The sequence below is a fragment of the Bombyx mori genome, chromosome 13 (genome assembly GCF_030269925.1).
Source record: "Bombyx mori chromosome 13, ASM3026992v2".
NCBI lineage: Eukaryota > Metazoa > Arthropoda > Insecta > Lepidoptera > Bombycidae > Bombyx > Bombyx mori.
The window spans coordinates 9,286,174-9,306,123 of NC_085119.1; the positions used below are offsets into that span (position 1 = coordinate 9,286,174).

General features: G+C 35.2%; 2 protein-coding genes across 2 annotated transcripts; one reads left to right on the forward strand and one right to left on the reverse strand.

Moving 5' to 3' along the window:
- The first annotated feature begins 1,769 nt into the window (after positions 1 to 1,769).
- LOC101738346 (proton-coupled zinc antiporter SLC30A9, mitochondrial) lies at positions 1,770 to 11,949 on the forward strand. Its single transcript, XM_004927782.4, has 12 exons — positions 1,770 to 2,831; positions 3,795 to 3,994; positions 6,213 to 6,285; positions 6,444 to 6,573; positions 8,232 to 8,370; positions 9,582 to 9,737; positions 9,806 to 9,917; positions 10,090 to 10,300; positions 10,822 to 10,939; positions 11,026 to 11,100; positions 11,197 to 11,310; positions 11,385 to 11,949. Exons 1-12 carry the CDS (start codon positions 2,474 to 2,476, stop codon positions 11,427 to 11,429), a joined length of 1,731 nt encoding a protein of 576 aa, XP_004927839.1. The 5' UTR covers positions 1,770 to 2,473; the 3' UTR covers positions 11,430 to 11,949.
- A 1,771-nt stretch (positions 11,950 to 13,720) lies between these two features.
- On the reverse strand, positions 13,721 to 19,658 carry LOC101738483 (probable Ufm1-specific protease 2). Its single transcript, XM_038014820.2, has 10 exons — positions 18,641 to 19,658; positions 18,164 to 18,391; positions 17,786 to 18,013; positions 17,362 to 17,535; positions 17,148 to 17,247; positions 16,691 to 16,837; positions 16,159 to 16,281; positions 15,076 to 15,340; positions 14,563 to 14,816; positions 13,721 to 14,492 (listed from the first exon to the last, which is right to left on the reverse strand). Exons 1-10 carry the CDS (start codon positions 18,677 to 18,679, stop codon positions 14,281 to 14,283), a joined length of 1,770 nt encoding a protein of 589 aa, XP_037870748.1. The 5' UTR covers positions 18,680 to 19,658; the 3' UTR covers positions 13,721 to 14,280.
- Between the last annotated feature and the right edge of the window lie 292 nt (positions 19,659 to 19,950).

A 19,950-nucleotide genomic window follows, 5' to 3' on the forward strand; every position in this document is an offset into this window, starting at 1 on the left:
GGTGTTCGAATCCCGCAGGCGGGTACCAATTTTTCTAGTGAAATACGTACTCAACAAATGTTCACGATTGACTTCCACGGTGAAGGAATAACATCGTGTAATAAAAATGAAACCCGCAAAATTATGATTCGCATAATTACTAGTGGTAGGACCTCTTGTGAGTCCGCGCGGGTGGGTACCACCACCCTTCCTATTTTTGCCGTGAAGCAGTAATGCGTTTCGGTTTGAAGGGCGGGGCAGCCGTTGTAACTATACTTGAGACCTTAGAACTTGTATCTCAAGGTGGGTGGCGCATTTACGTTGTGGATGTCTATGGGTTCCAGTAACCACTTAGCACCAGGTGGGCTGTGAGCTCGTCCACCCATCTAAGCAATAAATAAAAATAAAAATAAAAATAAAAATAAAGAATAATACGATTCGCAGATGAGACATCTTACACATTAAAACTCTCCTCAAATGCCTTAATCATAAAACACATGCTTACGCAAAATCGCTTTCTGTACAAGCAGTGATACTTTGGAATTCCCTCCCTCCAAGCATACGAGCGTGCACAACCATAGCAGCGTTCAAGAAATCTATTAAAGAACACTATTTATCCTTACCATATTAAATAAAAGTATATATATATATTTGTATAATGCATATATATATAAAGTAAGTATAAGTATGTATGTATGTATATATATATATATGGGTGTGTGTTTGTGTGTAAGTGTATTTGTATGTATATATATTGTTTTGTATCTTGTAATATGTATATATTATTATATGTAATGTTTATGTACTAGGTTTGTGTTCCTAATTCTTCTTTCCTTTTGCCCTTAGTGCTCTTGTACTCTGTATCCTTATTGTCATGTTTTTTTTCTAACAGCTGTGTGTACAAAATATATTCAATAAATAAAATAAATAGAATTCTTCGTCTTTAAGTTGGGTAGCATTTTCATAAAGTTGTTTTAAATCCATAACTTGATAATACTTCTGTCAGGATCAAATGTGCGACATCCTCCTTCCAACTGTCATAGCCCCTTTTTTCCATGCATTATTGCTGCTACATTCTTAATATTAAATCAATTTCGATATTGATTTTTAAACCTATTAATATTAGAAATTATTCTTTCTACTTTGGCGTTTGACAAAGGTAGTATCGTCATTTGCTTCACAAATCGGGACAAATTGTCATTCAATGCCAAATGGTTTGCTATTCGCATCACAGATTTGACTGACTTCACTCCAAAATTTATCCACCATAAAAGTTTCAGACGTCGAACTAGAAGTTGACAGTAAATTAGACACGGAAACATCTAATTTTAATTCCGTATATTCTTTTTCAACAATTTGTATGTTTTCTGTTGCAACTACAAGGGTATCTTGATGAATTGTATTACATCGCGATATCCTTGTGTATATTTATTTATGTTTCATTTTAAGCTCGATTATAAAAATTCGCAATGAAGGAATTCCCACTAGTCTATCACACTATGCTCACGGCACGAATGGTAACGAAAAGAATGAAAATTAAGTAGTTACAATCCATTCGATGAAAGGGGGAATACCCTGAATTTATCCATATTGCCAAAAAAGTACTAGAATAACTGAAAAGCGTGAAATCTACTAAAATATACCAAATAATTTTTACATACTAAATTCTGTTGCCAGTACTTCAAAATCTACCAAAAAAGTAGAAATCTACTAAATTCTGTGTAAATTAAGTATTCTGTGTAAATTAAGTGTTATAATCTATGGCTTGCTTAATATCTGTGAAAGTGCACATGACTTTTTGGCGGGAACGCGAGAAGTGAAGTTGTGTGATTTGTTTTATTTTGTCTATTTAGTGTTTCTTCAGGTTTAAATGTGTAATAATGGTGGTTTATTAACTGTTTAATATCTGTGAAAGTGCACAAATGTGGGAAAATGAAACAAAGCTGCTGGACGTAACTTCTCGGGTTCCTCCAAAAAGTCCACTGAAAAAATCTCAGTAAATGACCACCATTTTACTGCGATTATATTTCATCCCATATCATTTCATTTCATTAAATTTCATGCCAGTTGATTAATGTCTCAAATTAATCATCTTCATTTCATTTCACTCCATATTATCATTTTTCATAAAATTAAGAATATAAAGTAAAATAATACATGACTTGAAGGTCTTAGTTACCAGGTCATAAAATCCCTTAAAAAAAACTGATTCCTAAATATTCTTTTTTCCTAAAATTTTAATGAAAATATATTCAAATGACCTGAACAAAATGAACTGCTGTATAAAACCCTAAAATTATAAGAATTTGTCGTGAATTGTGGACGTTGTTGACAACAATTTGTTACTCGAAGCATATTGGATCTTTGTTATTTAATCATTGAATACCTGCATCACAGAAATTATGAAAATAATTTTATGAACGTTCAACTTTCTGCACTAAATATTCGTGATATTATATAAAAATAATAGGAAGGAGATAGGTAAGTCATAAATATGTTGCCTTCCATTGCGATCAAGTGTTTATATAGAAGACTGGGAAGACACAGTACAAAACATTTACAAAAAATTAGTTTCCTATCACCTCGATTTGTTAAAGTTGAAAATTTTGTGAGGTTTAGAAATGTACGACAAACGAGGTTTATTAGTACATCAGCACATTTATATGATAATAAAAGTAACAGTTCAAAAGATATATCAGTCAAAGATGTAAAAACTCAGAAGATCATAAAACAGAGTCCAACTGGAGATATCATTGTTAAAACCGAAACAGGACTAGATAAAGTAATTACAAAAGTGACTATTGAAAAAAGTCAACCACAGCAAACCAAACAGGAGATGGTATCTAAGCCCGGTATGTACTACTTCTGCATTGTAGAAATAAGCAAAACATTCTAAATTTCTTTTATTTTTCATATGTACCCATGGTATATGGTGTTTTTAAGCATCACATTTTTATTTATTGCTTTTTTTTTTTTTTTTTTGTCAGGAGGAAATCGCCGTTATTTATTGCTTAGATGCATGGGTGAGTTTACAGCCCATCTGCTCTTAAATGGTTACCTAAGCCCATAGATATCAACAACAATGCAAATGTTGTTGATGTTGCTGCTACATGCCTCCTGGGTGGAGGAGGCATGAGTTACACTGAGACATAAGTTTTAAGTCAGTTTTATAGTACAATGGTTGCCCCACCCGTTACACCAAGGTGCATTAATGCTTCTCAGCAGAAATAATCACGTCATTACAGATCCTCCCGATCCATTAACGGTGTTTTAGGCACCACAAGCACTGGTCACCGCCCTCGTCGAACCCGTCGCTTGTGACGAAGGGCTCGACGAGCGAATTGACCCATAGACGATAACCACTCACCATCAGGTGGGCCGTATGCACGTCTGCCTACAAGGGCAATAAAAAAAAAATTTTAGGCTCTTCAAGCACCGGTCACCGTCCTAGCCCATAAACGACGTGCGAACTAGCCCATAAACACAACTGAGTTTCTCGCCGGATCTTCTCAGTGGGTCGCGTTTCCGATCCGGTGGTAGATTCTGCGAAGCACTACTCTTGCTAGGGTCAGTGTTAGCAACACATGTTAGGGTGAAGCTGAAATAGCTTCTCAAGGCTATCAGCATAGGTAGGGGGAAAAAAAGCAGAAATAGATGGAGTGGTTCCTATCCATGCAGTTCAGATGTCGTATCACCGGTAGTCTATTTCAATAAATTTTCCTATCAAATTTTTTTTTTGATGGGTCTGATAAATTGCATGTTCCATCCATTCAGGTAAAATCATTACATGAATAAAATAAAACCTTTCCTTACAGTAAAAAAAAGACTCCTAATAGATTTTTCTGCATCATACACTGAGAGAAACTTTATTACTCCCATGAGAGCTATGACTGAATACCTACTGAAACAATCAGACCTCGAGTCCTTACCAAAAGTATTAAGAAGGTCGCCATATGAATCAGAACCTCCAATAACTGTATATTATCGCAGGGATGTTGAAGCAAAAGCAATTGAGGTACATTTCATTATATTTTAATTAGTTATTATGCCCTATAATCTATATACCTAGTCAGGTCATAAATTCTGTCACATGTTTAATGTAAAATAATTGAAACAAGTTTATTCATTATGTAACCATTCATATATCAAAATTAACTTAACAAAACATAGATTCTTATGACACTAAAGTTTATTCAAAATGACCTCCATGATTTTGAATACAGGCCTTCAATCTGCGCAGCCAGTCGTCTATCGCAGCACGAACAAGGTCCATGTCAATATCGGCGGCTGCCTTAATCAAGGATGTCTTGAGTGACTCCAAATTGGGATGAGGCTTTGAGCACGCCTTTTCCTCCAAGTGTTGCCATATCTTGTAATCTAACGGATTCAAATCTGGACTGGAGGAGGGCCAGTCTTCGTGCCGGATGAAGTCGATTTCACGCGCCGCCAGCCAGTCTTGTGTGCTCTTCGCGCTATTCCCGCCGAATCTTGTTGGAATACCCAGTGTCTGTTATTGAACATGGTATGAGAAACAGGTTCCACAAGGTTCGTCAGGACTGTATTTTGATACACAACTGCATTCGTTTTTACACCTTTCTCACAAAAATGTACCTCTGTTAAGCCCCAATAAGAAACTCCCTACCATACCATGAGCGAGGATGGAAAATGACCTCGTTGGACACGCGGAATACGGTTGCTCGCTTCTTCACTACTGTGTGCGTACACCTTATCATTTTGTTTGTTGTAGCTCTCTTCTACGGTAAAAATTTTTTCATCCGAAAAAAGAATTTCCCGATATTTTTTTCCCGCGTACCGCTTTAACAAAGCGCGGCATTTCTTCAGTCTCAGGTCCATTAGACGAGCATTCAAACGATGTCCTGTTTTTCTTCGATATGCCCGAAGCCCTAAGTCTTCATTTAACACCCTTTTCACCGTGGTTCAGCTTAACCCCATCTGAAGGGCCAACAGTTTCTGCTTACGTTTGGGATTTCTTTGAATTCGCGCCTTCACAGCTTTTATCACTGCTGGAGTCCTAACAGACCGAGGGCGACCACTTCTTGACCTGTCATCTACACTAGAGTCTTCATTGTATCGTTTGATGGTACGATAAACGAATCTTTTGGTTATATTCAAATTGTTCAGTATGTTAAAATTTTGAATTGGCGCGTAACCGCAACGATGCAACGCAATAACTGCAACACGGTCTTCTTTAAGCGTCCACTCCATATTTAAAAATGAGTAAAATTCTAAAAGTATACATTTTTATTTTCATGAACAATTCGAAATTCGAATTCAGTAAACTTTTTTGTGGCCAGCATTCTAAAAGAAAAGTTTTTACTGTGTGACAATACTTATGACCTGACTAGTTATATATAAATGAATTGCTGTTCATTAGTCTCGCTTAAACTCGAGAATTGCTGGACCGATTTGGCTAATTTTGGTCTTGAATTATTTGTGGAAGTCCAGAGATGGTTTAAAAGGTAGATAAATATGAAAATGCTCGAAAGTCAATAAAAATAGCAATTTTGTTTTTCCTTTGATGTGTCCCCCGTCGAATGGATTGTTTGTTTTAAGTTTTTTTTATATAAAAGCATAGGTATTTTATTTATCGATGGAGGCACTACGAAGTCTGCCGGGTCAGTTAGTAAATCTACAAATAGTTGAGTAAGACTAGGCCATTCATAGTTGGAAATCTCAAAAAGCGAGCTAGTATAAAGATGAACAAATCAAATGTGTTAAGAAAACTTGTTCGATATTATAAAATATCAAGTAGCCACATTCTAGGTTTTGCTGCTGTGCGATGGACACCAGAAACACATACAATAAACAGATGAGATGGCAGCCATTAGTTCAATGTCATCGTGGCCTAAAGTGTAATAGACCTGATGCGCTCGCTTTTTGTGATGAGACTATGCCGGTGTTTAAATTATGCTAGTGGGTATTAATGAAATGTACTCAGCACTTTAATGTGAATTATTTTAATTCCATGATAAAATAATGTATAATAAATGTTGAACCCAAAGTATAATTTACATATTTAGTGCTAGGAAAGCATATTGTTGACCAAATAGGCAGTCTGTCTATTCTATGCTGTAGCTGTCATAAATTCTGGTTTAAAGGAAACAGACCTGTCGCATCAAAGTAGTGAAGTTAATTACTACGAGTTTATGAGAGGCAATTAAATTTGATACAACTTAATATAAATTAACAATAGTATTTTTTTTGTTGAGTAGATTTGGGGTTCGAAAGAAGCATTGGAAAAAGAGTTGCTTAGAAGAGAATTAGACAGAAGAAGATATGAACAAGGTAATAGAATTATTAATTAATAGAAATGTAGGGGTACTTAACGACGGAGGGAAGATCTTCCACTGAGCAGGTGATATTGCCTGGTAGACCAAATGTTGTTGTTGTTTAATATTTTTATGTTAAGCTATGCATTAGTATATGATGAATTGAAATTGTAGATGTTTTTACTGTGAAAAGAAGATTAAGAGATTACAGAAGAGAAATGAGCCATACTCGCTCAAAAGATAATGTGGAAGAAGTAGGATTAAAAACTAGATCAGGACGAGTGGTACTTACAGCTATTGGAATGTGAGTATCATGAAATATATAACAACATTCGTAAGGATTTTAAGGCTTTGTCGAAAGTTAAGCAGCTGCCTTGGGTAGTTTTAGTGTCCTTTAATCTTGGTGATATGCGGTGTTACCGTTCTGTGCCATTCTGTGCACTCGAGTTCCACATAAGCCATCTCCCATGCGCTTTCTCTGAAATTTTTAATGGTCCGCGATCTGTGATGGCACTATGTGAGGCAGTACGCGAGCGTGTGCTCCGCTGTGTCCTCGTTGCAGCCATTGCAGTGGTGGCGCTGCGGCATCGGCTTCCTCCGGGCGACGAGGTGCAGGTAGCGGCCGAAACAGCCGTGGCCCGTGAGCACCTTCGTCGCCCGGAAGGTGAGACGTCTTCGGTGGCGATTCACCCATTTCGAGAGGAACGGGCGGATCGCCCCGACGATCCGTTGCCCATAGGCGGGTCCGCCAGGCAGCGAGTGCACGCCTTGAGTACGGCACGCCAAGATTGCAGCTTCCGCGTCTGAACTTGCGCGCGGCTCGGAGATCGCATCGCCACGCGTAATCTACAGCATGCGCTTCCAGGTCCCAGGGTGGCGTCCTGGCGTGCGTGCTCGCACGAGACGGTGGGGTATTCGCGAACCGCCCTAACCGCAATCGCTGCGGACGTCGCAACGCCGTAACGTTGTCGCGGGTCAGGGCGTTGTATCACACGGGAGTCCCGTACAGTGCCATCGACCGCACCACCATATCGCGCACCCCCGACGTTCGGCAACAGCCGACTCAGCGAGCCGACGGCCGCCGTCAGTCGGGGACCTAATCTTTCAAAGTGAGCACGGAAGCTCCAACGACCGTCCAGTACGAGACCGAGGTACCGCAACCCGGTCGCCTCGATCTCGACGCGAACGCCTCCGATTACGAGGGGCCAAGGCAGCGCTTTCCGGACCCAGTGAAACAACAAGGCCTGGGATTTATCGACCGCCACCTCCAGACCTAGTCTTCGGAATAATGTATTCGTATGTAATTATAAGTCGTCGTGGCCTTAAGGATAAGACAACCGGTGCATTTGTATCTAGCGATGCAACGGTGCTCGAATCCCGCAGGCAGGAACCAATTTTTCTAATGAAATACGTACTCAACAAATGTTTACGATTGACTTCCACGGTGAAGGAATAACATCGTGTAATAAAAATCAAACCCGCAAAATTATAATTTGCGTAATTACTGGTGGTAGGACCTCTTGTGAATCCGCACGGGTAGGTACCACCACACTGCCTATTTCTGCCGTGAAGCAGTAATGCATTAACTTTGAAGGATGGGCAGCCATTGTAACTATACTTGAGACCTTAGAACTTATATATCTCAAGGTGGGTGGCGCATTTACGTTGTTGATACCACTTAACACCAGGTGGGTTGTAAGCTCGTCCACCCATCTAGGCAATAAAAAAACCCTAACTTGTATTGAAAACAATGTTCTTTTATCACCTATAAGAGGTATTTACTTTGAAAAACATGTGCCCCAGAAGGATAATCACTGAAAAGTCGTTCGTGTATACTGGGCGTTTTACCTTTTTTTTTATAAGTTCCTACGTAATCTTTAATCGTTAGTAGCATACGGGTTATTCATAAACAGTAAAAAAAAACATAACAATTCAAAATGTTATTATTTTCTCTTTTTACAGAAATGGATGTAATTTCTTATTTAAGCTTTGTGCCTGGTTTTACACAGGCTCACACAGTCTTTTTTCTGAATGCATCCATTCTCTTGCCGATACTGTGAACCAATTGATATTAGCGTATGGTATTCATAAGTCGGTACAGGTAAGTCTCATACTCACAATATAAATTATATACATTATATTACAATCATATTAATTCTCCTGTTACGGTGTGCGTGATTGAACTCCTCCGAAACGGCTCGACCGATTTTCGTAAATCTTAGCGTGCATATCGGCCAGGGTGGAGAATCAAACAACATCTATTTTTTATCCCCCTAAACCTTAAGGGTGGTCCAACACAAAAAAAAAATATTTTTTAGACAATTTTTATTGTTTTTATGATACAGCATACAAAAATACATACAACCCAAAATTTTCACCCCTCTACGATCAACCCTTTATTTTTTATTGGTTAATTAAAAACTTTAATTTTTTTTGTAAGAATAGTTTTTATTTTGTCACGACTTAGAATAAAAAAATTCATTTTACTCTGAAATTTTCACCCTTCTGCGATCAACCCCTAATTTTTTTTTAAATTATATACTTTAATTTTTTTGGCATAATTTTTGTTTTTTATTTTGTCAGGACTTTCATATTACTCTCGATTTTCACTCTTATACAATCAACCCCTATTTTTCCATCCCGATTTTTATTTTTTCTATTCCGCACAGATCCGCTATAAGGTTGCAAGATGGCAATCAAATATTATAATTGTAGTACGATAAATTCTTATTCAGAGTTTATAATTTCAAGTTCCTTTAATTATGATTTTTTTTATTATAAATTCAATTTGATCTCCCGCTCTCGCCGGTCGACTACTGATCGAACTATCAATCGATCAGTTATTCCCGCCAGGTGTCACCACTCATCGAGCAAACATCACGTAGCAGGGATGAGGACGAAGCCGGTCTCCTGTCTTACTCACTATACATTTTTCAGCCATGTTTTTTTGGTTTTATTTGTGTATCAATAGTATGTTCAGTAGGTCTGAGAATCGGCTACTATCTATTTTTCATACCACCATATGATAAGGGTTGTCCACCCCAAACATTTATTTTTTATTTTTATTTGTTGGATAAATTTTTTTTTGTTATAGTGAGGTATTATGTGGTTGAATGAGGTTTTTTTTTCTTCACTAGAATTTCCCTAGAAATCTTATTTAAGGCAACACAACGTTTGCCGGGTCAGCTAGTTATATATAAATTGTAATCGCAATATATATTCACAATAAAAATGTTCCTTTATATTATTATGATTTGACTTTTTGTCAATGAGTTCAGGAAAAAACTAAAATTTGTTTCATTACCGTTTCAGATGGCAGATCCTGACCATCCATATGGTTATACAAATATGCGATATGTCTCATCACTGATATCTGGTGTTGGTATATTCTGTGTAGGAAGTGGTTTGTCTTTCTATCACGGAGTTACAGGTATTTTGGACCCACAACCATTACATGATTTTTATTGGGTAAGGAAGCACTGTAATACAAACTTTATTGATTTTCATGAACATATTTTAATTTGTTAAATTTTTAGGCATATTTTGTACTGGGAGGCGCTGTGGTATCAGAAGGTGCCACATTAATGGTAGCATTAAGCGCCATTAGAAAAGGTGCACGAGAAGCAAATATGTCACTTTATGAATATGGTACATACAAATAATTTAATACATTGTCAGGGTCGCGAATCATTATTTAAAAACTACCTTTACTGTTTAAAAATATGAGTAACTCTAAAGGTAGTTTTAATAGTGACAATAATTTCATTGAATTTTAGTTAGCTGTTCTTAGACTAATGTGTGGTATTCATCATTTTTAAAGTAATGCGAAGCTCGGACCCTTCAGTGAATGTAGTTTTATTGGAAGATACGGCAGCTGTAGCTGGCGTGATCGTAGCAGCATCTTGTATGGCTATTTCACAATACACTGGGAATCCATTACCTGATGCCCTAGGCAGCATATTAGTCGGTACCATACTGGGTGGAGTTGCATCTTTTATTATCCTGAGTAATGTCGGTGCTTTAGTTGGCAGGTAAATGACTCTAATATTTAATTTGTACTTATTTTATACTTCTATACTAATATTATAAAGAGAAAAGATTTGTTTATTTGTTTGTATTGAATAGGCTCCGAAACTACTGAACCGATTTGAAAAATTCTTTCACTGTTTGAAAGCTACACTATTCCCGAGTGACATAGGGTATAATCGTTTTTGAAAAAAATTAGGGATCCTTACTAAAACTCCAATAATGTAACCCAAGGTGTAAAACAAATTCCTTAAATATTCTTTACATCGCGGCATCGCGTGCCCTGCGAAAACCATTGATGATAGAATAAAATAATGTACTACGACTTTGTAGAACACATTATTGTTTACAAAAGTTTCGGGACAGCATATGTCTTACTATTATAGTTATGCCGCAATAGGTGCTCTTTTATTTAAAAAAAAATTAAACAACATCAAGTATCGTTGAAATTTTTGTTGAAGACCCGAGCGGAGCCGGGCGGGCCGCTACTTAGTATTAAATATATTTGATATTGTTTCACTTATAGGTCTATACCCCACGAGCAATTGGATGAAATTAACAGCGTGTTAGAAAGAGACTTTATGATAAGAGCTATTCATGATGTGAAGGGTATAGATATAGGCAGTAACTTGATAAGATATAAGGTAAGCACAATAATAATATGGGGGGATTCATGTTTCGCCAGTTTCTACGGTAGAAGTTGTGTCTAATATTTTTGAATTCTTTGCAGGCTGAAGTTGATTTTGATGGCAGAGCTCTCACAAGATCGTATTTAGAGAAACACGACTTGAATGCTTTACTAGAGGTATAATATTTTTTCAAATAAAAAAAATGAAAAGTATTCGGTGTGTGCCTATAAAAAATTGTACCCTACTAAAATTACTTCTCAAATTTTTTTAAGGACATGAAGAAAATCGACACGATCGATGATGTAGAAACTTTTTTACTTAAGCATGGAGAAAATATTGTCGATATGCTTGGAGGCGAAATTGATAGAATAGAGTTAAAGCTGAGGGTAAATTTAATTTGAACCAATAAATCGTTATTGGGTTTTACGTACCAATATACTAATAATTGTTTTCTTTGCAGAAAAAGTTTCCACAAATTCGGCACTGTGATTTGGAAATACTCTAAGGGAAAGTGAAAATCAAAAATTTATTGAAATATAGGCTAGTCAAAATTATTTATTATTTAATCAGTCTAAATACAAGCGCTATTTACTCAATTGATATATTATAAATTTTACCAAAATTTAGCATCGAATCTTTGTCTTTTTATAATTATCCTTTCATTTTGAAATCAGTAAATTAGGTTTCATATCTTAAATTTTATCCACTGCGTAGGTGTTCTTGTGTTATTACACCATCTGTAATAACATTGAGCTGAATAGATATTGAGGTTTCATATTCTGCCTAGATTCAAACCTAGGAGACCGTTAGAAACAGCAACATGTCTCCAATGACATTCCAGAGCAGTTTATTATTTTTGTTATAAATTATATCTTGTGACGTCATTTGTCAGTGCCTTGATTTTCCAAGTCACATTATATTTCTGTGATTTAGTTTTGTAAACCCAGACTAACAATACATAAATAAGTATATCAAAGTCATTAAGTCTCTTCTATTATGAAAATAAATGTTTGAATTACACGAAATTTGTTTTTTAAGTAGCCAATATCACCAAAAACTGACTTGACAGACTGTAAGGCGAATATTGTATATTTTGCGGTTATAATTCTGAAAAGTTCTTGTACACAAACGGTGGCTATTTTAATGAAAAAAAAAGGCTTTCTACAATATTTTTGTGTGATGTTTGAAGTGTAAGTTTTGGAAACTTGGATTTTTTTGAGCTATTAAATTAAATTAATAGTCGATATCAAAAGACACAAAGAAGGCTGCCCCTCCACCATAACCGACCGATTATCTATTCCTAAAACACCGGAAAGGTTATATTAATTAATAACGTGTTACACCTCAGCTTTGTACATAAAATTGTTAAGTACACAGTTCTTATGTTAGGCCCTCAATGCAATAAATTACAGTTTAGTTCCTACTCGTCGCCTTCATCGTAAATGTGTAAAAAATTTCCAATCTAATATTTTTTAATATTTTGAATCACGAATTCAATCAATTTGTATTCTTACGAACAATTAAATCACATTTTTTTAAAGGCTCTTCAAGAATCCAGTATTACAGTTGGTAGGTAATTGAAAGATAGAACAAAAGATAATGTAGAACTGAGGCTGAGAATTATATCCTAATCTTTGCAACTTCACGGACTTTGCGAATGCTTTAATCTTTAATTTGATCGTCCTTAATGTTAGAATTAGCTTTTTAGTAGATTTAGCGTAGTAGTAGCGACTGTTCGTGAGGAGCATAAAATTCGCTCACAGTACACAAGAGTCACACGACAAAGAAAATAATGTGTTGCGCTTTATTTAAGTAACCAGACATTTTAGATAGGTACAAGGGTATTTAAATAAGACATTCACAAACTATTTTGGGCAAGATATCCTTTTCCAATATGTCGACTTTCATTGCCAAATTACTTTGAAAATCTCTCTCAATTTGTTTTCCTATTGATAGAAAATATTTACCAATTTTTACAGAAGGCGGCACGACATGAAAACCCTCTTGTCGTGGCCGCCGGTAATTACATACCCGATCCTGTGGATTGAATGGTAAACCGTCGACGTCGCCATAAACACGTCATTACGGATCCTCCCGATCCATTAACGGTGCTCATAGGTACCTCAAGAACCGGTCACCATTTTCGCCGAACCGTTCGCTTGCGACGAAGGGCTCGATGAGTAAATTAGTTAAGGGATAGACAGCCCACTGAGTTTGTCGCCGAATCTTTTCAGTGGGCCGCGTTTCCGTTCCGGTGGTAGATTCTGCGAAGCACTGTTCTTGCTAGGGCCAATGTTAGCAACACTCCCGGTTTGATCCCCGTGAGTTCACCTATACGTCACGAAGCTAGAAGAAATAGCATCTCAAGCCTATCAGCATAGGTAGGAAAACAAACATCAATTTAAAGATTGCGGTTGGTTAAGTGAGTAAGCTTAACATTTAATCATTAAATTTAAACAAATTAAATAGACTTAAAATTCAGTACCTATATCAAACTAAAAGTTTAATAATTATCTTTTCTAATGTTACAGTCCTTCTTATAAAAAGTTTCTACACGTAACACAACAGTATTTTGAAATTTTCAAATAAGAAAATGTGTTAGTTATTAGGGGTCGATTTTTAGAGATCTAAAACCGATTTGGGGGGTCAGCGAGGTGGTCAGCAGAACTGTATAAAAGGTTACGAAGTAAGCATGAATAGGTACGTCTTAGGAAAATAATGTCTTTAATTTTTATATAATGGTTTTTTGTCTATGCCGAAAAATCAGGTATGTGGTTTTTATTAAATTCAAAAGCATTTAGGTTTATAATTTAATAATTGGTACAAAATATAACATTTCCATTTATCTTAAACCTTTTTAATATTGATGTGACAACAATCAAATATTCTTTAAATGACTAAATAAGCAAACAATTATTATCATGAAGAGTTTTACAACGACAACGTAATATTTGATTATGTAGACAATGGTTCTCATCCCAAAAATATAAATCCCCTTACAGTTCTTGCAAAGGAAAATGTGTTTCTTGTGTAACACTGCAGTGTATATTTTTTTGCATATAGATTTATATTAAAATTATTTTGGGATTCTCAAATACAATAACTGATAGGTTATTATCTTCAAATGAACTTTTTATGTAGGTAGTCAAACAGGCAATCACAAGTAGAATGTACAATAAACAAAATGCAAGCGAACGGAATTATAAGGCTGCAGAGCCAATTTTTAATTATCACAGTACATTTTAATGAGCGATAAATAACCTAATGAAATATTGAAAGCTTAACATTTCAGAGTGAACTGGCAGTAAATTGAAAAGAAAAACAGATTACACACTGAACACAAAGAATAAGACCATTCAAATAGCTGGCCTTGTTTGTGGCAAACAAAGATTATAATGAGCAGTTTTATTCCAAAAATCTGAACTCTTCCAACCGCACCATCCTTTATTAATAACAGTTGTGATATCTTCAGCTCCAGTATAGTGAGGGTCTAAGATGAGATATCTTGTTTCGTTAGTAATAGAGTTGTATTCAATCCCTAGTATAGTATGTGCCAGTACACCACCACCTAAAAATATAAGTTACTTAAAAGCACTATACTATAAAATAATATTTAAGTAGGGGAAAAAACCACTCACCAATCATTATGGGGCTACCGTGAGTTTGAAAATGATGGACTAATTCTGGGGCATAACTTTGTAATTCAGTCCCAGTATTTGCAAAAATTATCCTTGATTGGACACCCAGTAGAGTTTCCAAACAAAACATGACTTCTGTAGATCCAATCCATTGTTTTGAACCAATGAATGTTGACTGTTTATCTCCAATCTTGACAAGGCACTGTTGAATTTCTTTATGGGTGGGTACTTCAACATCAGTGTAACCTTGATATCTGAAAACATTTGTACTGAAAGTCAATAGTTCATGGTCAAAGTAAGGGATAACCAGAGCCGAAATATAGATAAAAGGGCAAGAATATTAATCTTGGGCAATAAATCAGGATGATAAACTAGAACTCAAAGACTGAAATATTGGGGAAACACCTACACATTCCCTCAATTAGGGAGATAAGACCTAGATAACAAAATTTTAATAAATAAATAATTTAGGAAATAAACCAGAAGGATATAAGAGAACTTAAAGCAACTTACCTAAACCAAGAGAAAATTGTTTGCATTGAGCGATAAGCACAACCCCAACCATCGTCATTGAAGTTGTCTTGCATGTAATGATGGTATGCGTATCGTCCTCTGACTAATGCTACAGTAACGTCAGATTTTGAAGCTTGTATCGGCATGGCTTCATGTGGATTCACTAAGTATCCTCCACTTTTGTCTATGAACGCGTTACCTCGACGGAACACAGGCCTGTGTAGTGGCAGTCCCAATTGTTCGTGGAGAGTGCGCCTCTCTTTCTCTGTGAATTAAGATTGCTAAACGTTCCAACTTATTCGAGAACTGAATTATTTTAAAAATAAAAGTGAACGCTAAAGGACGCGAAGAATGCGCTTTCGCACAAAGCAACTGTGAACGAATTTTTAAGTATACGTAATTACTGCTCACCTAATGTTAGGTGGTCATCTGAGCTTATAGACATCACAACGTGCCTCCATCCGCCTTGAAAAATGAGGTCAAAGTCTCGTGGGTTACATAATGTTTTCACAGCAGAAATAGGCAGGTTGGTATTACTTATCTGAGCTGAATTATACGCACTATCACCAGTTTCCCAACAAAAAGTTGTTTTCAAACCGAAATCAACAGTTACAGGATTTTAATTAAGATGAATTATAAATTTAACATTATTCAGTTAAAATTATTAACTTAAGTTATTTATGGTATTAATTTTTTTAAAGAATCCGAATTTGTATTAAATTGTATTGTACTGCGAAACTGTAATTTAAAACTTGATGTAAAACAAAAAATGTTCACAGATTTGCTTATGGAAAAACTGATCAAATTTATTTGTATTTAGTTTTTTTTTCTCTATATTCATCTGTCATTATTGTGCATACTGTGATATTGACAAAATCAATGCCAAAGGCGCTGGAGCCAGATTTTTTTTTTTACAAAGTTAGTCTAGTAGGGTAACTAGGCCACTGATATTTGAACCAAATCTGGAGACACAAAAAAATGGATTAGACTCAAAAATAATTTATCCACTCTCTTTCAGTCATTACTTCTGTTGCACCAAAAACATTTGGCATCTCTTATCTGGTTGTCTAATCATGTACTTACGCATACAATCTTCAGATTTCCCCTTAGGTATTAGTCTGGTAATAAAATGGCCTATTTCTGGTGGTAGATAATGAAATGTTTCAGGTAGCCTTAGACCTCCTCCATCACCAATACCTTCTTGACCTTAAATCATTAGTCATAAATAGCATTAGAACTAAACAAGAATTTCAAGAATGCTGAAATGTTGATTATAACTCTGAATTATGTTTAATTAAACACAGAAACATCCTTGATGAACTTTTCAAAAATGATATATTAGTAAAAATATTCCTCAACAAAATAAAAAGTTATACATTATATTGCCATATGAGATACAAGTATAGTTTTATGAAACTATCTGAAATTAATTTACTGTAAATGAAATCGAAAATTTGATTTTCATGAACACTGCTTTAAATACTTATTATATTAGCATTGAATATTCTTTTAAGCAGTACACAATTAACATTTCTTTTCTGTACAGTTTTGGATTCTTTATAAAGAAATACAGCGGACGTTTACTTAATAGATATGATTTGAGGATGATACATACCAAGTTGTTCTATCAACACACTCTCCATCAACCTCAGTGACCTGCACGCTGCTTCAACTAACACAATATAAAGATCAAGCAATTTAGTATTTCGGTGTATCATAGCCAGGGTGTCTATTCGGAGAGGCATACTGATGTAAAAAGCAGCTGCAAAATAAAATTTAAAACTAGATTATAAAAATATTTATGACCAAATGTGAGTTGGTGGTAATAATCATATTTTCAAAGCTTTTGTAACAATATTTTTTAGAGCCACTCTCTTCTGTTTCCTCCTCCTTTTTTGGATTGAATATTATCTTGATGGATTATTAGTTTCATTCTAACCATGTTGACAGTTATTAAGCAGATTACGGCCATATCATTTATTTCTCCGCAAGTAGTTTTTGATGTTCTTAAAATATGTACTAAAATTGTTTATTTTGTATTTATGTTTATGTGTGCTTGATCTTTTACTTACGTTTTCTTTGTGTTGTCATCATTTTTACTGCTGTTTTAACTAATTTATCAGACAAGATATCTTTTGTCACTTTTAGTATTAAACTCACCGGTAATATTTCCTGTAAGAAATAACCATTGCCCAATAACTTACGCAATACTTACAATAATAATGTTTTAGATAAACAAGAATATGAATATCAAAGATACAAAAATTTCAGAGTTTAATGACTTACTGCATTATTGATATTGTATTTTTTTTTCTTCGATGGCTGTTCAGGACTCATTGAATCAACAAGTTCCCCAACAGTAGCTTCTGTGCTTGTTCCAGTCAAGCCCACATCTGACGCTACTCCAAACAAATATACTTGTGTACTGTCTATATGAAATGACACTTGACCTGAAGCAATCTGTAAAACATTTAAATTAGAAATTAACCATCTTTTTTTATGTTTGTGTTGTTTTTTTTGCTTTAGATGTTTGAAAGAGCTCCCTAGTCACTCTCTGAGTATCCACTATTCAATCTGTAATTTGTTCTCATATATTGTTTATAGAATTTTATTGAAATATTTGATCTCACATTAATATCTAAGAATGTTAAAATGTAAATGTAAATAAGTGAAGTAGAAATGAAGTTTTAGTTTGAGTTATAAGTTTTACCTTTTTCCTCTTATTTTGCAGTGAATTTTTAACTCCAGCAATGGTAGCTTCACATCGCAGGGGTAGCACAGTGTTCAAACGTACATGAAGGAACTGTTTCCACAACTCTTCAGGACTGAAAACCTCATATTTCGTTTCTTCAAATTTATCATGAACAATAAAGTGAGCTTTCATATCCTTCTCACGATTTATTATTATAATTAATGGGTTATCTGTAATATCTACATCCTAAAATATAAAACTTTTTTATTAGGCATTTTTTGAACTATTACTTGAATATATAGCACAATATGGAAATCTCTCGTGAAGCACTTGAATTAAAATACAGTACTGAATGTAATTTTAAAGTTTTTAGTAATCATTAATTTTCGAACTTACCTGTAAGATCTCTTTTGTTGTTGAATCAGTGGTTAAGGTTTCCCCAAACTTCACGACGCCGCAAAGTTCTATCTCGGCGGGGAAATTAAGTAACAGTTGGCTGTAGCTATTTTTTTCGGTTTCTGTTTCAAACGATTCTAAACTGAACCCGACAACTAGAAGTGTACCATCGTACATCAGCCCATACAAACATCCTGTACTCTCTGTTGTGTCGATTTTAGACAACCTCTAACAAATAAAACAAGTTTGTTGTATTTACACACTACATAATTTTTTTTTTATATCCTCACAACAGGACAACTTTAATCATAATTTTTAGGTAGTGTGATGACGTACGTACACCCAAACATCCACTATTTTTCCATAATAAATTACATTACAAAGTATAAAACATAGAGAATATTTAAACTAAAATAATGATAAAGTTAACATTTTAATTAAAAATAAGTAATTCAAGAGAAAATTACGATACTTTACCTCAATAACATAACTTGATATTTTAAGACGTGGTGACATTTTAAATAAGTGTTGCTAATTACACATATGTATAATCTATGCCAATTGTCATATAGTGTTGCTATTTACATTTGTTATTTAAAATAGTCACGAATGTACTCGGTGTGTCCTAAGCCGATACACAATGCACTACACAAATATTTTAATGTGTTGAATGACCGATTTAACGACATGAATTTGTTTCGAATCGTGTGCAATAAAACAAGGTATGAAATAAAATCTATTATAACTGATTAAACAAAGAAAAAATCACACCGTAGCTTAGATTTTTCTGATCTTCTTCATACTGTGCACGGAAGTATTGTCATGGAGCAAGTTGATGCACATAAATGATATATCATTTGATCTTTTCGTGAAAATGGGACTTCAAGAATAAAACACAAAATCATTTTGTGCTCAATCTTCTCACCTGTTTAATTTTTTTAGTTTGCTGTCGTTTTAAACACTTTATTTTGTTGTGTGTTAATTGTTTTTATGATCGAACATTCACCAATAGTTGTCAAACAAACGATAATTGATCAAAATTAATTAATCTGCGTGATAAAAATAAAGATATCTAGTAAGGGAGGCAAACTTAAGGGTGATCATTTGTTTAATTAATTATAAATAAATAAAAGACGAACAAACATTTTTTACATCCGGACATTAGCGAACAAATAATTAAAAACCCGAAAATCAAAAAAGGGGACCAAATTCAGTGAGCCGAGTAAACCATAACACAAATAATAAAATAAGTAGGTATTTCCATTTTTTTAAATACACATATGGGTTTTTAAATTAATTTTGTTAAAATATGTCATAGAACATTCATTCATTTTTATATCCACGTATCGCCGTAATTAATTAATCGATCTGAGTTAAATTAAAAATGTAGGTAATGTTCTGAAGTAGCACTGTATTACTAAATCGCTTTAGAGTATTTTAACAAAATCTCTGAAGAGTAAAAGTGTCCCGGGTACACACGTATAATGATTAGATAACGAGGTTTTCAACAAGAAATTAGGGTTGAATTCCGGAGGAGCTTGAGAAACGACCATCATATCCAGCATAGGCAGCAGGCGGGAACAACGGGATCTGTCCCTCTTGTGGCTGCGCGTAGATCACGGGGGTTGTACCCGAGTCTACGCGTGCCTGTACAGGTTCCACAGCAGTGATGCAGGTTCAGCCCGATTGAGCATGTGCAAGAGGGGACTAACCGCGTGCTTGAGCAGTGCCCATCTGCGGAGGTGGTGGTTCTTGGAGACTTTAACGCTCACCACCAAGAGTGGTTG